Below are 14,036 nucleotides of genomic sequence, written 5' to 3' on the forward strand. Positions count from 1 at the left end.
CAGCCCCAGCCCCAGCCCCAGCCCCAGCCCCAGCCCCAGCCCCAGCCTCAGCCCCTGGCCCTGGCCCTGGCCCCCGGGACCAAAATCTTCCTCAGATCCTGGAGGAGTCCAGGTCTGAATGAATCAGGAGAAGGGCTTTAGGGACCAAGTCCGTCTCCTCTGAATCTCCCAACTCCCACCTCTTCCTACCCCTGTCGGGGACATTTGGCTCCTCTTAGCTGGTTCTGCTCATCCAGAGGATGCCCCTCCTGCCAAGTCTGGTAGGCAGAGCTACAGATGGGACCAAAGGGAGTGGCCAACCTCACTGCCTAAAGCAATGCTCTCCCCGTCCCTGTTTCCCCAGGCTCCTGGTTGTTTGTCTGCCTCAAAGGAGAAGCTCCGTGGGGTAGAGACAGGCCCTCTTTGCCATCCCTGTCCCAGCTGCTGCCAGGGATTAACAACAGAGTGCAAGGGAGATTAACCGCTTCCCTTCAAATATTCAATCTCAGCAGGGACAGATGTGTGGGATTGCAGGGATGCACGGGGCATGGGGGGAGGAGGCTGCTAAATCATATCTCCTAGCCTCCCCCCTGCCCTGCAGAACGTCTTCCATCTGCTTCCACTCAGTTGGGGGTTAGGGAGGGCTTCGTTGCTGTTCCCCACCCTCTCTTTTTTGTTTTGTACAGAGACCAAGAGGCCTCGCTTTTAGTACCTTAGTACCTCCGCTGCTTCACATGCTTTAGCCAAAGCCATAAAAAAAAACTTGCAATGTAGAGAGAATAATGCAGACACACCGACTAGGCAGCCCTCTATTCTTCCTCCCTCTTCCAAGATATGCAGTAGCCTTGGTGCCTGTCCAAAGGCTCGGCCCCCTCTCCAGTGCATGAGGAGTCCTCTTTCCTCCGCTCAGAGACGCTGCTTCGTTTGCCCGGGAGGTCCTATTCTTTATATATATTTTTTGTTGCAAAATCTCTCTCTAGAGAAACTCTATATATTACTCCAATTTTTTAATTATCAGTTTATATATAAAAGAAAAAATCAATTGACTGTCCTGTGCTGTGCCCACAGTCTGTGGTTTTTGCTCCTCCTGTGTTGGAAGTCTCGTGAGGTTTGCTGGCCACTCACCGAGTCCGACCCAGCCTCCACTCTGAAGCCGTGCGCTCAGAGCCTGAGCCGTTCTAATAAAGCAGAGTGGCAGAGCCCCAGTCTGTGCGTGCTAGCCGGCGTCGCGGCGAGGGGATGAGCGGGATGATTTTAAGGGACCCCGTCCGAGGGCTCGGGAATTTCTACAGGGAGCCCTCAGAATCCTTGCATCACCGACCAGGAGCCAGATTGGCTCTTGCCGAACCCCTCGCCTCCCCTAACCCTAGATCTCAGTGGACAAGTGGGGATCAGAATGCTGATGCGTCAGTCTGAGCTGCCCCTGTACTCACGCCCCTGGATCCTTCCAGCCCCAAAGTACACAATACACGACTTGCCAAAATGGGTTCTACCACTTTATTCAGATAAGAGGTCACAAGCCACAGGACTTTAAAGTGCGTGAAATTCACTGGCAATAAAGCCGCACATATACCAGCCTCCCCCCAGTCCCCACCACCTTGCTCCACCCGTCATTCCACGGCCTGGGGGGGAGGGGTTGAGACCCGTCATTAAAGGTGCAGGGGTGGGGCGACAGCGCGGGGGGGGGGGGGGAAGGATGGGAATGCTGGCCGAACAGGAGTACTAGTGGTCCGAAACTGCGAAGGAGGGGATTCTGCACACTGAGGGAAGAGTGCCATCAGTCTAGCCTCTCAACGGCTGGATAGAACTCGTTGCCCATCTTTTCCTCACAGGCAGCCCCGTTTCAGACAGACCTAACTCCTCCTCCTTCATTTGTCTCTGGTTTTTCCCTGTAATTTACGAGTACTTCAGAGCCCACAGTCCAGTTAGAAGGTGTCTCCAGTACACAATGAATACAAACCACTGCAGACGGAGATTTCAGAATCATGGTGGGGCTGGCCAGTCAGGTGGGAAGAGGCTTCCGTCAGGAGCCGGCTGGGCATGTGCTCAGGGCTTAGTGCATGTGTGCCCACAAGTGTGGTGCATGAGGATATGTGAGTGTGTGTGCACGTCCCACCAAAATCCCTAGGCGACAGTTTGGCCAGAGGGAACCCCACTCCTTGCTTCATGGGACAGCCAGTGGGGTTGGAGAAAGGGAGTGGTCAGTATAGATTAGGGAAGAAAGGCTTGCATTCCCTAGAGAAAAGAGAAGCCGGCTCCCTATTCCAATATTCCCTGGGCCAGCCTGTCCCTGTCTACATCCTTTTTACCCAGCACAATGCTCCTTATTCCCTGCCAGCTCAGCACACCAGCCGTAGACACGGGGGTAGCTCCTCGAGCCGGCTCCATCCTCATTTACGTCTTGTGTGGCAAGGAAGCTCCTCCTTACTCCACCAGGAGCTGAGACAGAACTGGAGGGGAATCTTCCAACCCCTGTCCTTCCCCTTCCCTTAGGAATGGGAATTGGGCAAGGACCCCAGAGACCAGAGCTCAAACTTCACCTCAATCTGCAGACCTTCTCAAAGAAATAAAGTGCTTTGCTCATCATGACTCCCAGAGAGAATGGCACTGTGGACTGGCACAGGAGGTTGGCCTGCTTCCTCTCAACGCTTCAAATACCCTCTGCCAGTGTGCATGGCGAGTGTGATGCCGTCCTGAACACGTGCAACTTGGGAGCCCCTCACCCACCTCCAAACACTGTCAACTCACCCTTTCCAACAGCAGGTGCATCAGACAGGAAAATAAATCACCTTCAGAACCTCACCCCTCTCTAGTCCAGGACTTTGCCCATCTACCCAGAAGAGATAAGCAACAGAGGCCCCGTGGGCCTGGCCTCTAGAGGGAATGAAAGGCCTGAAAACAACTCCATACCCTGGACCCAGTGTGCTCCTGCCCAGCCCGGCATGACCCCCTGCTTCTTCAGTAGCAGCATGAGGTTCGCCTGCCGGCGCCAAGCCACAGCTTTGGGAGGAGCCAGCAGCACACTGGCACCTGCTTTTGGGAATCTGAAAACGTATCCACCCATCTCCAGAGTAGAGAAGGTTTCTCAGAGCCTTTGGGCTCCAGGCTTAGCAGTTTAACTACGGTCACCAGGATGGCTCCTGCTCTCTGTGGAAGAACAGCACTTAGCTCTCCTTCTCCCAGTGTTGAACATCCATACTCAGAACCCACGCTCTTTGAATTTGAACCCTGCCAGGAGGGAAGAGGTAGTAAGGTGACCCATCTCCCCTCTGAAGTTAGTCTGTGCCACCCGCCAGGCTTGCCCTTGACCCAGGCCACTCATAAACTCCAGGTACCAAACTTCACTTAGCCAGTCCTCTCCAGGTCCTATGACCAGAGAGAGAGATGCCGGCGACCCAATTACACAAGGACCCTTGACTTGGAAAGTTAGAATTACAGGCCAATGCAGGTGAGGAACTGCCCAGGTTGATTGCCGAGGCCCACAGCCTGTGGAGTGGACCAGAAACCACTGAGTCACCCACCCCCAGCCCGTGCTCTCTTCCTCTGAGGCCTGAGACTCGGTCTCCCACTTCTGCAACTCTCTCTCCTGGGGGCCCAAGCCCTAGCTGCCTGTGTCCCCTCTCACTGAGACCGCTGGTTCCCACTGGCCACGGCAGAGGCTTCACCGCAGAGGGAGTGGGGGGGGGGGTTCTTGGTGTGGGAGACACGTAGTGCAGGAAACCCGAGCAGCGGTGGTGTGTGCATGAAGCAAAGACAGTGCCGCTACCATAAGCGCTGGCGTGGGGCCCAGGAGGGCTAAAGGACGTCGGTCTCCCTCTCGATCCCCACGTACTTGAGGGCATCAGCTTGGCTGTACCTGTCCCGGAGCAGGAGGAACCACGTTACTGTCAAGGCTTTTGTGAGTGAACAGATGGAATCCCCTCCATTCTGCTCCCTCTCGCCCTCCCTCAGAGCAGTTTACAACTGACGCAAAGTACCCAAGAGCAGAACAAAGAGAAAGACTTGACCACCACCATGAGACTGTCTCCTTCCTCCACATCACCCACCTTAAGTCCCCAAATCAATCCTCCCTCCCAAGGACCATTTCCGGCCGCCTCACCTGTAATCAAAGAAGAGCTCTTCACCCGCTTGAATTGCCCTTTTAGCAAAGATCCCAATGCGATGATCCCCATTCACCATGACCACTGCAAACAGGACAAAGCCAAGGCTAGGTTCCTAGTCAGCTCCAAGCCAACAACCGGTGGTGCTGGGCTGATTTTCTCCCAATTCCCAGTGAAAACATAAAGTGGAATTAAAAAGCAGTCAGTGATGACAGTTGCCTCTGTCCTTTTAGATCTGTTATTCTGGCTGGTGATATAGGAAGAGAATTCTCTTTAAAAGATTCTTGTTTGTGGGAAAATGGTTATAATGTATTCAGCAAAGAAAGCCAATTACAAAACAGACTCAAAATGATACCAGATGTTAATCATGACTGTCTTTGGACAAAAAATAACTCAGCAATGAAAAAAGTTACATAACGGATAGAAATCATAGTAAATAAAGCATCCATCACCCACCCTCCCTCCTAGGTCACTGGGAGCTCACCTTTGGCATAACAGTTGGGGTTCACTGAATGGTTTGCAAATCGAATTTTGTTTCCTTTCCGGGTAGCATCTACTACAAAATCTATACAAAGAAAGATCATGAGCTCACCAGGCAAATCCACAGCTTCTTGAACCTGATTTCAAAATCAATTAAATGGTAACAGAAATAATCCAGTGGGAATTTTGAAGACCAGCAGCACGCAGCATAAGAATATGGCCTCATGTGGGTGCGCTCCCTTTGGGTCCCCCCATTGCGCTCCCTTTGGGTCCCCCCATTTTGCTGGAATTACAGATCTCCTCTTCCCATCTACTGGGGAGATTTCTGAGGTGTAAGTGCTCAGTGCTCCGATTATAAACATAACCCAGAAATGGGGGTTCTCCCAAAGCAAGTGAACTGTGGCTCGTGGTGTCTTGAAGTTTAACCTGCTGACATCCAGACGGTGGAGAAATCATAGCTGATCTGAACGTGGGCTATTGTAAGGGCAATCTGGTAGAAAGACCTGTCTGAGACCACCTTGGGGCCAGAGAAAGAGACTCCATACCATTGTTGAGGTTGAAGAGGAAGCTGGACATGTATTTATCATAGACCTTCCCCCGTCGATCAGCCTCATCCTGAGAGATAAGCTGCAGGGACAGACAAAGAACAAACAGGGGATCGGGCTATCTGCTCAGGGCATGGTACCCTGCCCACAGAAAGCGCTGGGAGGGGACAGTGTCACAAGTAGGTGCTTACTGAGTATCATGATGAGAATCACAGGAGACAGAGCTCAAGTTAGTTCATTCCAATCCCCACCCAATGTGACCAGTATGAAGACTGAAGAGAGTTCCCTGCCTGCCCCCCTTGTGTGGCCTGAGTTGGGAAAGAATTTCAGAAGAGTGGTTTATCTCAGGACTGCAAACCCTTCTGTGGGATCCCCCAAGAGGCCACACGGGAACTCAGCTGAGTTATTTAGAGAATAATTCATAGAGGTCTGGCCCACAGAAAATCAGAGTTTCTCATCAGTATCTCCCCAGATAGGAATGTGGTCCAAACCGATAGCACTCACCTCACCACAGTACTCAGAAATGAATTCGTTCTTTTGCACAGACTCCTTAATGAAGGTGCCCCATCCGGCCACATCTGAGGGGGCCAGCAGCAGGTGCTGGGGAAGAGGGAGTCAAACCTCAGACTACAAGGCATGTGTGAGTGGGCGGGGGGGGTGTGCTGGATGTGCACGTGTGCTGGGGGTGGGCAGGGTGGAAAGAACAAGCAACTGTTAAGAGGATCTGAAAACAGAAAAGGTCTAAGCCATTCTGTTCTGGGGAGGGGAAAAACAAAGAGGGAGGTGGCAGAAGGAAACGTGACACCTCCTCCTCTAGGCCTGGGGGCCTCCTAGACCCAAGTCGTGAGGAACTCGCTGCTGCAGGTCAGGTAGAAACAGACAACATCCGTGATGTGTTCGTCCTCTTTGCTCCTCTCAGGCTGGCCAGTTCAGGGGTCACGTTTCTAACTCCTCCCCAGGACAGAAAACTTCATTAATTCAGTACACACGTGTCCCTTAGGATTTGCTGTAGAAGCCCTCCGAGGGGCCAGTGGAAGGAGGCCGCTGGGGCCAACTCTGTCTTTCCCCCTCCGTTATCTGGCCTGCAGGCCCGAGAAAAGTCCTCACCTTCTTGAGGCCTCGCTGGATGCTGCAGTTTTTGCAGGAAACCACCTTGCAGTCCCAGTGCTCTGAGGCCCCACAAGTGAGGCACAGGTCGGGGTCACACTCTCGCACTGCCAGGTAGCAGGGACACTGCTTGGTGTTGCACTGGGTCTTACAGCGACAGCCAGGAAAGCGATTCTGACCTGGAGGGAGAGGGGGGGTTAGGGACAGGGTCAGGCTAATGCTGGGGCTCAGGTCTGACTCCAGGGTCAGCAAGGAAGTAAACATGATGTGTTTGGGGAGAGCTGGCAAAATAGATGAGAAGCTCCCTGGCCAATAAACATATAGTCCAGTTTCTTTCCAGAGAAAATGGAGTGCCTCCCAACATTCATGCCTGGGAGTCAAAAAAGCAGGTTTGACTATTGAGAGGTGTTTCCTAGAGATTCCTCAACAATGCTCTCCCTTCCCCTTATTCGTGGAATTTGGAAGGGAGGTGGCGCGTGGCCCAGAGAAAATGAAATCAGTGCTTTTCACTGCTAAATCATCACCATCAAAACAAGAATCATTTTGAGAACAGAATGCATCCGTTCTAAGCTACCCTCCTCCACCCACTGCCCTCCCCAGCACAAGTGCCTCTCCGCTGTGGCTAAGATTGGTATCTGCTAGAGGTTAGAAGGTATTTCCAGCACAACTGCCTGGGCACCAAGTTCCGCAGGCTCTGGAGGCTGTTATCAAACTGTTCAGCCTTGAGCGGGTTAGGGCACTGTGTGATAAGAAGTGAAGGAGAAGCACGTTTAGCCTCTGTCCCACTTCTGCTGATCCAGACGGCCCTGATAGGAAAACTCCAAGTATTAAACTAAATACATGAATCATAACCTGTGTCTGTTGTAACACAACATCCTAGAAAGGGAGGCTGTGACTGAGCCTGAAGGAAAAAGATGCCCACGTTTCTGATTTCTGGGTAATTGTTGCTTTTAGAATCAAACACCTACGGGTTTTTAAAAAATGACTTTTCCAGATCTTAAGTATCTTGTTTCCTCTGCAGAATGCTTAAAACACAGCAGAGAGAACCTCAGAAGGCCCAGAAGCAGCAAGGGGCACAGGCGGGCTGCACTGGGGCCGCCTGTCTGGGAGGACCGCCGGGGAAAGTGGAGAATGCTTACAGTCCGGGTTGCACTGGCAGAACTTCTCACAGAAATTCTGCGTCATGATGCAGGGGCAGGTGCTGTCACAGGGGCGGTCTGGATGGTCACAGGGCTGGTAGTTGTACACTTGCGTGGAAGAGTTATCTAGGAAAGAAAAGAGTAGACCTGAACACTGCTGTGCCCATGCCCCCTGGCTGTCCTCCCTCCCAACTGTCCAATGGCTTTGACTGGGGGAGGCTGGCCCGGCCATCATCATGGGCACACATTTAGCACCTGAAGTGAGAAGCGCTCAGAGATGATGGTCGTTCGGCAGCTAACATGGGGTGATTTGCTTTGTGGGGAGAGTGTGGAAATGGCCCGGGACAGGAGAGCCATTCCAAACATTAAACGAAGTCTGGAACCTGGCAAAGGGCTCACTATGCAAGTCAGAGACCACAAGGCTCACCACTCTGCCTCCGAAGAGGTGCTCTCAGTTGCAGCGAGAAGCTGAGCTGTTCAAAGCTGCTGCAGACAAATCTGCAGCCTGCGGAAGCGGTGCAGGGTCAACAAGTGCCGCTGCAGGTGGGGCAGGCGGGGGACCACAGGGGTGCGACCTCGGGCTGAACTGCCCAAGAGCACCCTGCTGCAACTTACCTTTCTTCAGCTGAATTTTCCTGCAGTGTGCAGCCCACAACCTGAAAAAGAGAGACGGATGGGCCTGGGTCATGACTCTGGGGAACTCTGCAGATTTGGATAAATAACAATGTGACCTGCTCTGAGGGACTGTGGTTTGATGACTGGGGACTATCCTCCCCAAATCCCTTCACAGGAGGCTTCTACCCTGGTAGGTGGATGCTAGAGTCCATCTGGAGTCCAGCTGCTCTCTGCTTCGAGATTTAAATATAAACAAAAAAGATGCCTAAAAACAAACACAAAACCCAACCCTCTATTATAAAGCTATTGTTTCTCCCTCTCCTCCCCACCTCCCTCCTTCTCTTTGGGGAAGGGGGGGATGTGGAGGAACTGCAGGATGGGGATGTGGGAAGAGTTTTCAGGAATCTGCTAAGTGAAGGAACTGAGGGGGAGAAGAAGCTACAGGGACTTCCTTCTCCATCTAGAATTGGTGTCAGTTCCTTCCTTCACTAGGTGATAGTCATTAGGGAACCAAGGCAGGCAGAATGTTGAATTTAAAAAAATCCTTCCAACCCTAAGCAAAGGCTAGCTAAAAGGCAGTGTTATTATGCAACTTAGAAAAACAATACAAGTGCCAAAAGAAAAAACTCTGGTCAGAGTTGAGAAGTGGGAACAGTGGTCACTAACCACCCAACGAGGAGAAACGGCCTCAGGGTGGAGCCACGAGGCCAGCTCTCGTCCCACTGGCCAGGAGCTTAAAGAGAAAGCAGACACTTATCTCTGGGTCCACAGCATCCAGGGGTGGGAGAAGGGCTGGTCCGAGGCACGGACCCACAGGGAGCATGGAGAAGGCTGGCCCTTTAGTTGTGCAAGGCTATACTCAAGAGGGAGGCAGTTGGGGAGTCCAGGGGGAGGTCAGAGCACAGGGAACAGAAAGTCCTTTGTCCAACCCTTGCCTGTGCTTTCTTTTCTTCTTCTGCGACGGGTTCATGAGCTCGTCTGTTGGCAGCTTCAGGATAAGTGATTCTTTGACTGCAAACTGAAAGACCTGGAAGAGAAATCCAACAGGACCTGTCACTCCTTGAGCCAGGTGGTCAGATAAGTGAGCCAACCAGGTGCTGGGCATGGGAGCGTTCTGGAGAGCTCGAAGGCAGCTGACTGAGCACTCAGGGAGAGACAGAGTGGCACTGGGATATGGCATCACTGGCCCTGGCGTTAATTCTTCACTATCCAGCCTGACTCGAGAAGAGAGAAATACTGAGCACAGTTACAACTTTCCTGGTCAGTAGCTTTCGATACCTCCGCCTACCAAGCCCTGAGTGGGATGATTCTTATCAACATTATCTGTGTCTTCTTAAGAAGGGCGACTTTGGGTACCTTGCGGAACCTAGTGGAAGAGAGGACACAAGCGGCATCACTTGGCTAACCACTAGCTCCCCCTGCTGGTACGCAGCGGGCAGAGTCTTGTCTATTTCAGTAAGCCCGCCAGCATTTCTGGAAGGCTGGTTTCTTTTCAACGTGCTTCTTCCCTATAGCATTCGTTTTTTGTTTCTTCTTTTCCTTTTTGGCTGTGGGCCCTCTTGAGATTCTGCGAAAAGCACAAATCTTCTCAGGAAAATACACACAAAATTGTGTTGCACATGATTCTGTAGATTTTTAGGTTAAGAACCTGTGCCTCAAGGAAATAGGTATGAGCTCCAAAACGAAAGAAAAGGGCACTTCTCTTTATGTTTCTATTGCTTGTTCTAAGTAGAGGCATCATGAAGAGGCCACAGAGACTCCTCCAGAAGTCAGGGAGCTAAGCAGCGTGGCACAGTTCTGGTGTTCCTTTCCTATCGGACAGACCAGCCCTAACACCGGTGACTCCCTGTCCCTGCTCTTCGGTATGTCTTCTCACTGCAGTCAGGCAGAGACGGAGGGGCACTGGGACATCAGGTCCCACTGCCTCCAGAACATCAGCGGCTGCTACCAGACTGTGATTCTAGTGACGGCATGAGTGAGAAGGGTGCAGTCCAGGCCCAGCTATCGGGGGTGGCAATTAGAAAAGCTAGCGATAGAACATCTGGAGGAAAAAGCAACTGAGGAGACTGACAGAGGGGCTGGGAGTGGCAGCTACAGAGGCAGGAGCAGAAGCATGCCAGATAAGAAGGTCCCCTGAAAGACTTGGGAGCCCCTTCTAGGAAAGGTGTACACATTTAGAAAGACAGACAGGAACCAAAAACAAAGAACAAAGATGAAAAAAAGCTAAAAGAGTATAGAAACATCCAGAAGAGTTAGATAGCGGCTAGAGGCAGAAATAAGAATTCAGTGAAGAGGAAAGCCGGTTCCCACGCACTGCGAGGCCTGGCATCTGCAGAAGGTCCCAGGTTTAGGGAACCTATCTCGTGGCCCAGAAGCACCCACTCACGAGGGACTGAGTCTAAGATGGCTTCCCTTCAGATGGGCAGCCACACAAGACGGCAAAAGGGCTGACAGAGCAGTGGATGAAAGGAGGGCCGCGCGTGTCCCTGCTCTTCTCTGATAGTACCTGCTTGCACGTCTTAGTGCCCAGAAGTCTGGCTATTGAACAGAAGTTGTTGAAGTAGGTGCCATGAAAGACTCGAAAAAGGGATTCCTCAGCCCCAGTCCATTCCACAGGCTCCGAGGGTGCCTCCACTACACAGAGCTGAGGTGGGGCCGGACTAGCCTTCTGCTTCGTGGGGGTCTGACAGCGAGAGTTGGCCTCTAAGAGAGGAAGAGATAAGAACCAGGACAAGAGAGAATGCAGTTGTCATCAGTAGTTTGCCGCAGACTCCGAAGGACTTCATGCTACCTTGAGGAACCCAAACATCTCCTGTCTCTACCGTCTATGGCGAAGCTGTAGAAAGAACTAACCGTTTTTAGAAGGTAGTTAACTTCAAGTGTTAGGCAGTGATCCCACGTTTAGCAGAGGCCTTGAGTAGAAAGACAAGATCGCTTTCTGTTCAGCGTACCTGAGGAACTGGAGGCCCAGTCATTGCCTGTATCCCTGTCACTGTCCCCTTCTTTAGTCTCAGCCACAGCAGAGGCTGAAGTGTTGGAGCAGGAAGCACTGACCATGTGGTGCCTTCGCCGGCGGCGACCGGAGCACTTGGAGCGAGGGTTGTGAAGCATGGCGTACTCCTTTGCTCCTTCCTGCAATGGATACGTTATAGCTGGGAAGCGGGAACAGGCCCAGAGTCACCATCCTGATCCCCTCCTCACAAACCACCTTCTTTAACACCTGCGCTTACGTGTAATGACCCTGTCTTTTTCTTGCTCTGTACCATGTCAGTGTGACCATATAAAAGCTGCTTAACAAACATTGTAGGGGCGCCTGTGTGGCTCAGTTGGGTGAGCATCCGACTCTTGATCTCAGCTCAGGTCTTGATCTCATGGTTGTGAGTTCAAGCCCCGAGCCGGGCTCCCCATTGGGTGTGAAGCCTACTTAAAAAAAAAATTCTCAAACTTATAAATTTATCTAAAAAAAGATATAATCTATGCATCTTCAACTTTCCAGTGAGTTGTATCTAAAACTCATTTGCATGTCAGCTATATAGAATTTGAGAACACATTCTCCTGTGGATGAGGCAATGAGGTTCAGAGAGGGGAAGGGACCTGCTTCTCTTATATTATATTACCATGTATTAGTATATATACTAATAGAAAACACTATATAGTATACAATATACAGTACAGTATTAATGTTATATATATAGTATATATACTAATATATTATACCATACACACACACACACACACACACACACACACACACACACACACACCATATATTAGTATATAGCTCATTGTTCCAGAATAGGAACAAGAATCAGGGCTCCCTGTCCCCAGGCCACATTGTTCCTTTTATTCTACTGCATTGCTTCTGTTTCAATAATAAAATATGTAGTCCTTAAATTTCTACAATATCACTAGTTACTTCTAGAACTTTCTTCCAAATCAGTACATTAAACTTGGAAGGATATAGTTCATTACTTCATAGCATGCTTTATTAAAAAAAAAAAAAAAAAAAGACCAAATAACTATCATTCAGCTTGATCATCTATCTTCTCATTAGACTTGGTTCCCAAATACTTCTAGCTGTTTCTGAAAACCAAATCTACATGTAAAGGATAAATGTTTACTACTACTAAGGCTATTCAGATTAATATCCTGTAGGCCTTAAAGGAAATTATAAAGAAGTTTTAAAATTAATTGAATCCGACATCATGTGCCTGTGCTACCATGTGCGCACAAAGCATCGCTGACAACTCTTCTAACTCAAAAGGTTTAACATAAACATAATTAGCCTCCAGAGCTAATTTTAGCTCATGGGAAATAGAGGGTAGAGAAACAAGTTAAATAACACCAGGAGAAAACCATAGACAAATCCAGAATATGGGACAGTATTCTACAAGACAATGAGCCTGGATTTTTCAAAAAGAAAAAAAAAATGCTGTGATGATTTGAGATTAAAGGAGACTGAAACGATGTAATAACCAAATATGACACATGACTGGATGACCTTGGTTTAGAGAAAACCCCAAACCCAGCTATCCTTGGCACAGCTGAAAAAATTTAAACATGGAATGGACAGATGATATTATGAAATTCTTGTGACTTTTCTTAGGTGTAATAATGTGATTATATAAGAGAATGTCTTTATTTTTAGGAAGTGCATGCTAAAATACTTTGCAAACAAGTATCTCAATGTCTGCGACTCATTTTCAAATGGCTCAGCAAAAGACATGCATACACAAATAGAGGGACAAAGTAAATATGGAAAAAATGTCTTTAAATCTAAGAATAAGGTATCTTACACCTTCTGTGCATGATTGAGAATGTTCTTAATAAAATGTGTGGGGGAAAACAGTCGAGCATTATAGCTGAATATGGACTGACTTCTTTTTTTTTTTTTTAAAGATTTTATTTATTTATTTGACAGAGAGATAGAGAGCACAAGTAGGCAGAGTGGCAGGCAGAGGGAGAGGGAGAAGCAGGCTCTCTGCTGAGCAGGGAGCCGGACATGGGGCTCGATCCCAGGACCCTGGGATCATGACCTGAGCCGAAGGCAGCCGCTTAACCGACTGAGCCACCCAGGCGCCGCTATGGACTGACTTCTAAAAAGCAATAAAAGAAAAACTGCACAGACATTTCCGTATGTGAAACACACACACAGAGACATACATTTTGGGCACTGACGGCATCTTTGTGAAGCATGTACAGGGTCCCAGGGTAACTGCTGTGAGAGGGACAACATATAAATGCTGGTATGTTGATATAACATGGTGCACTTTTTAAAAGCGTGGAGTAATTTATTTTTTTCAAGATTTTTATTTATTTGAGAGTGAGCAAGAGACAGAGCAAGTGAGAGACAGAAAGAGAGAGAGAGAGAAAGAGCATGCACATGTGGGGGGAGGGGCAGAGGCAGAGGGAGAAGCGGGCTTCCCGCTGAGCAGGGAGCCCGATGTGGGGCTCGATCCCAGGACCCTGGGATCATGATGAGATCATGACCTGAGCTGAAGGCAGAAGCTTGACTGACTGAGCCACGCAGGCGCCCCAAGTGTGGAGTAATTTATTTATTTTATTTATTTTTTTTTAAGATTTTTTATTTATTTGCGAGAGAGAATGAGAGACAGAGAGCATGAGAGGGAGGAGGGTCTGAGGGAGAAGCAGACTCCCCGCTGAGCAGGGAGCCCGATGTGGAACTCAATCCTGGGACTCGAGGATCATGACCTGAGCCAAAGGCAGTTGCTTAACCAACTGAGCCACCCAGGCGCCCAAGTGTGGAGTAATTTAAAAAGCATGGCCTGTGGAGTTAGACCAGAGCTTTAATTTCATTATTGCCACACCACTGACACCTTAACAAATTTTGGACAAAATACCCATAGTTTCTCCACTCAGGATGTTGTTGGAAGCACGAAAGTAAGATAATATATGGTAAGGGCCAGTGTGGTACTTGGCACGCAAGAAGGAGTCAATGCACATCAGGGAGAAAATAAATCAGATGAAGTCTATTTGTCCTTTTGCTATTATCATATGACTCATTTTCCACATGTATATCCAGTGGCCCTTTCTATCATCTTTTCTTCTAT

General features: G+C 49.6%; 2 protein-coding genes across 8 annotated transcripts in view; one reads left to right on the forward strand and one right to left on the reverse strand.

Annotated features, from left to right (window-relative positions):
* CNTNAP1 (contactin associated protein 1) overlaps nucleotides 1–1,178 on the forward strand; it is a 14,997-nt gene extending 13,819 nt beyond the window's left edge. For 2 of the 3 annotated variants that reach the window (XM_073889468.1, XM_073889469.1), the window contains exon 25: nucleotides 49–1,178. In XM_073889468.1, coding sequence (XP_073745569.1) covers nucleotides 49–122 — 74 coding nt within the window. In that variant the 3' untranslated portion in view covers nucleotides 123–1,178. The other variant, XM_025861960.2, reaches the window with a different exon arrangement.
* Nucleotides 1,179–1,462: 284 nt separating this feature from the next.
* Nucleotides 1,463–14,036, reverse strand: part of EZH1 (enhancer of zeste 1 polycomb repressive complex 2 subunit) — a 31,218-nt gene continuing 18,644 nt past the window's right edge. For all 5 annotated transcript variants that reach the window (XM_025861869.2, XM_073889471.1, XM_025861866.2 and 2 more), the window contains exons 11-21: nucleotides 10,917–11,097; nucleotides 10,472–10,668; nucleotides 8,901–8,992; nucleotides 7,966–8,006; nucleotides 7,351–7,476; nucleotides 6,212–6,390; nucleotides 5,609–5,704; nucleotides 5,105–5,186; nucleotides 4,564–4,644; nucleotides 4,079–4,163; nucleotides 1,463–3,835 (exon numbers count right to left, since the gene is read on the reverse strand). In XM_025861869.2, coding sequence (XP_025717654.1) covers nucleotides 3,775–3,835; nucleotides 4,079–4,163; nucleotides 4,564–4,644; nucleotides 5,105–5,186; nucleotides 5,609–5,704; nucleotides 6,212–6,390; nucleotides 7,351–7,476; nucleotides 7,966–8,006; nucleotides 8,901–8,992; nucleotides 10,472–10,668; nucleotides 10,917–11,097 — 1,221 coding nt within the window. In that variant the 3' untranslated portion in view covers nucleotides 1,463–3,774. The remainder of the gene's footprint in view (nucleotides 3,836–4,078; nucleotides 4,164–4,563; nucleotides 4,645–5,104; nucleotides 5,187–5,608; nucleotides 5,705–6,211; nucleotides 6,391–7,350; nucleotides 7,477–7,965; nucleotides 8,007–8,900; nucleotides 8,993–10,471; nucleotides 10,669–10,916; nucleotides 11,098–14,036) is intronic.

Source organism: Callorhinus ursinus, unplaced genomic scaffold (genome assembly GCF_003265705.2).
Source record: "Callorhinus ursinus isolate GAN/ISIS: 27379988/994484 unplaced genomic scaffold, GSC_fseal_2.0 scaffold108, whole genome shotgun sequence".
Taxonomy (NCBI): Eukaryota; Metazoa; Chordata; class Mammalia; order Carnivora; family Otariidae; genus Callorhinus; species Callorhinus ursinus.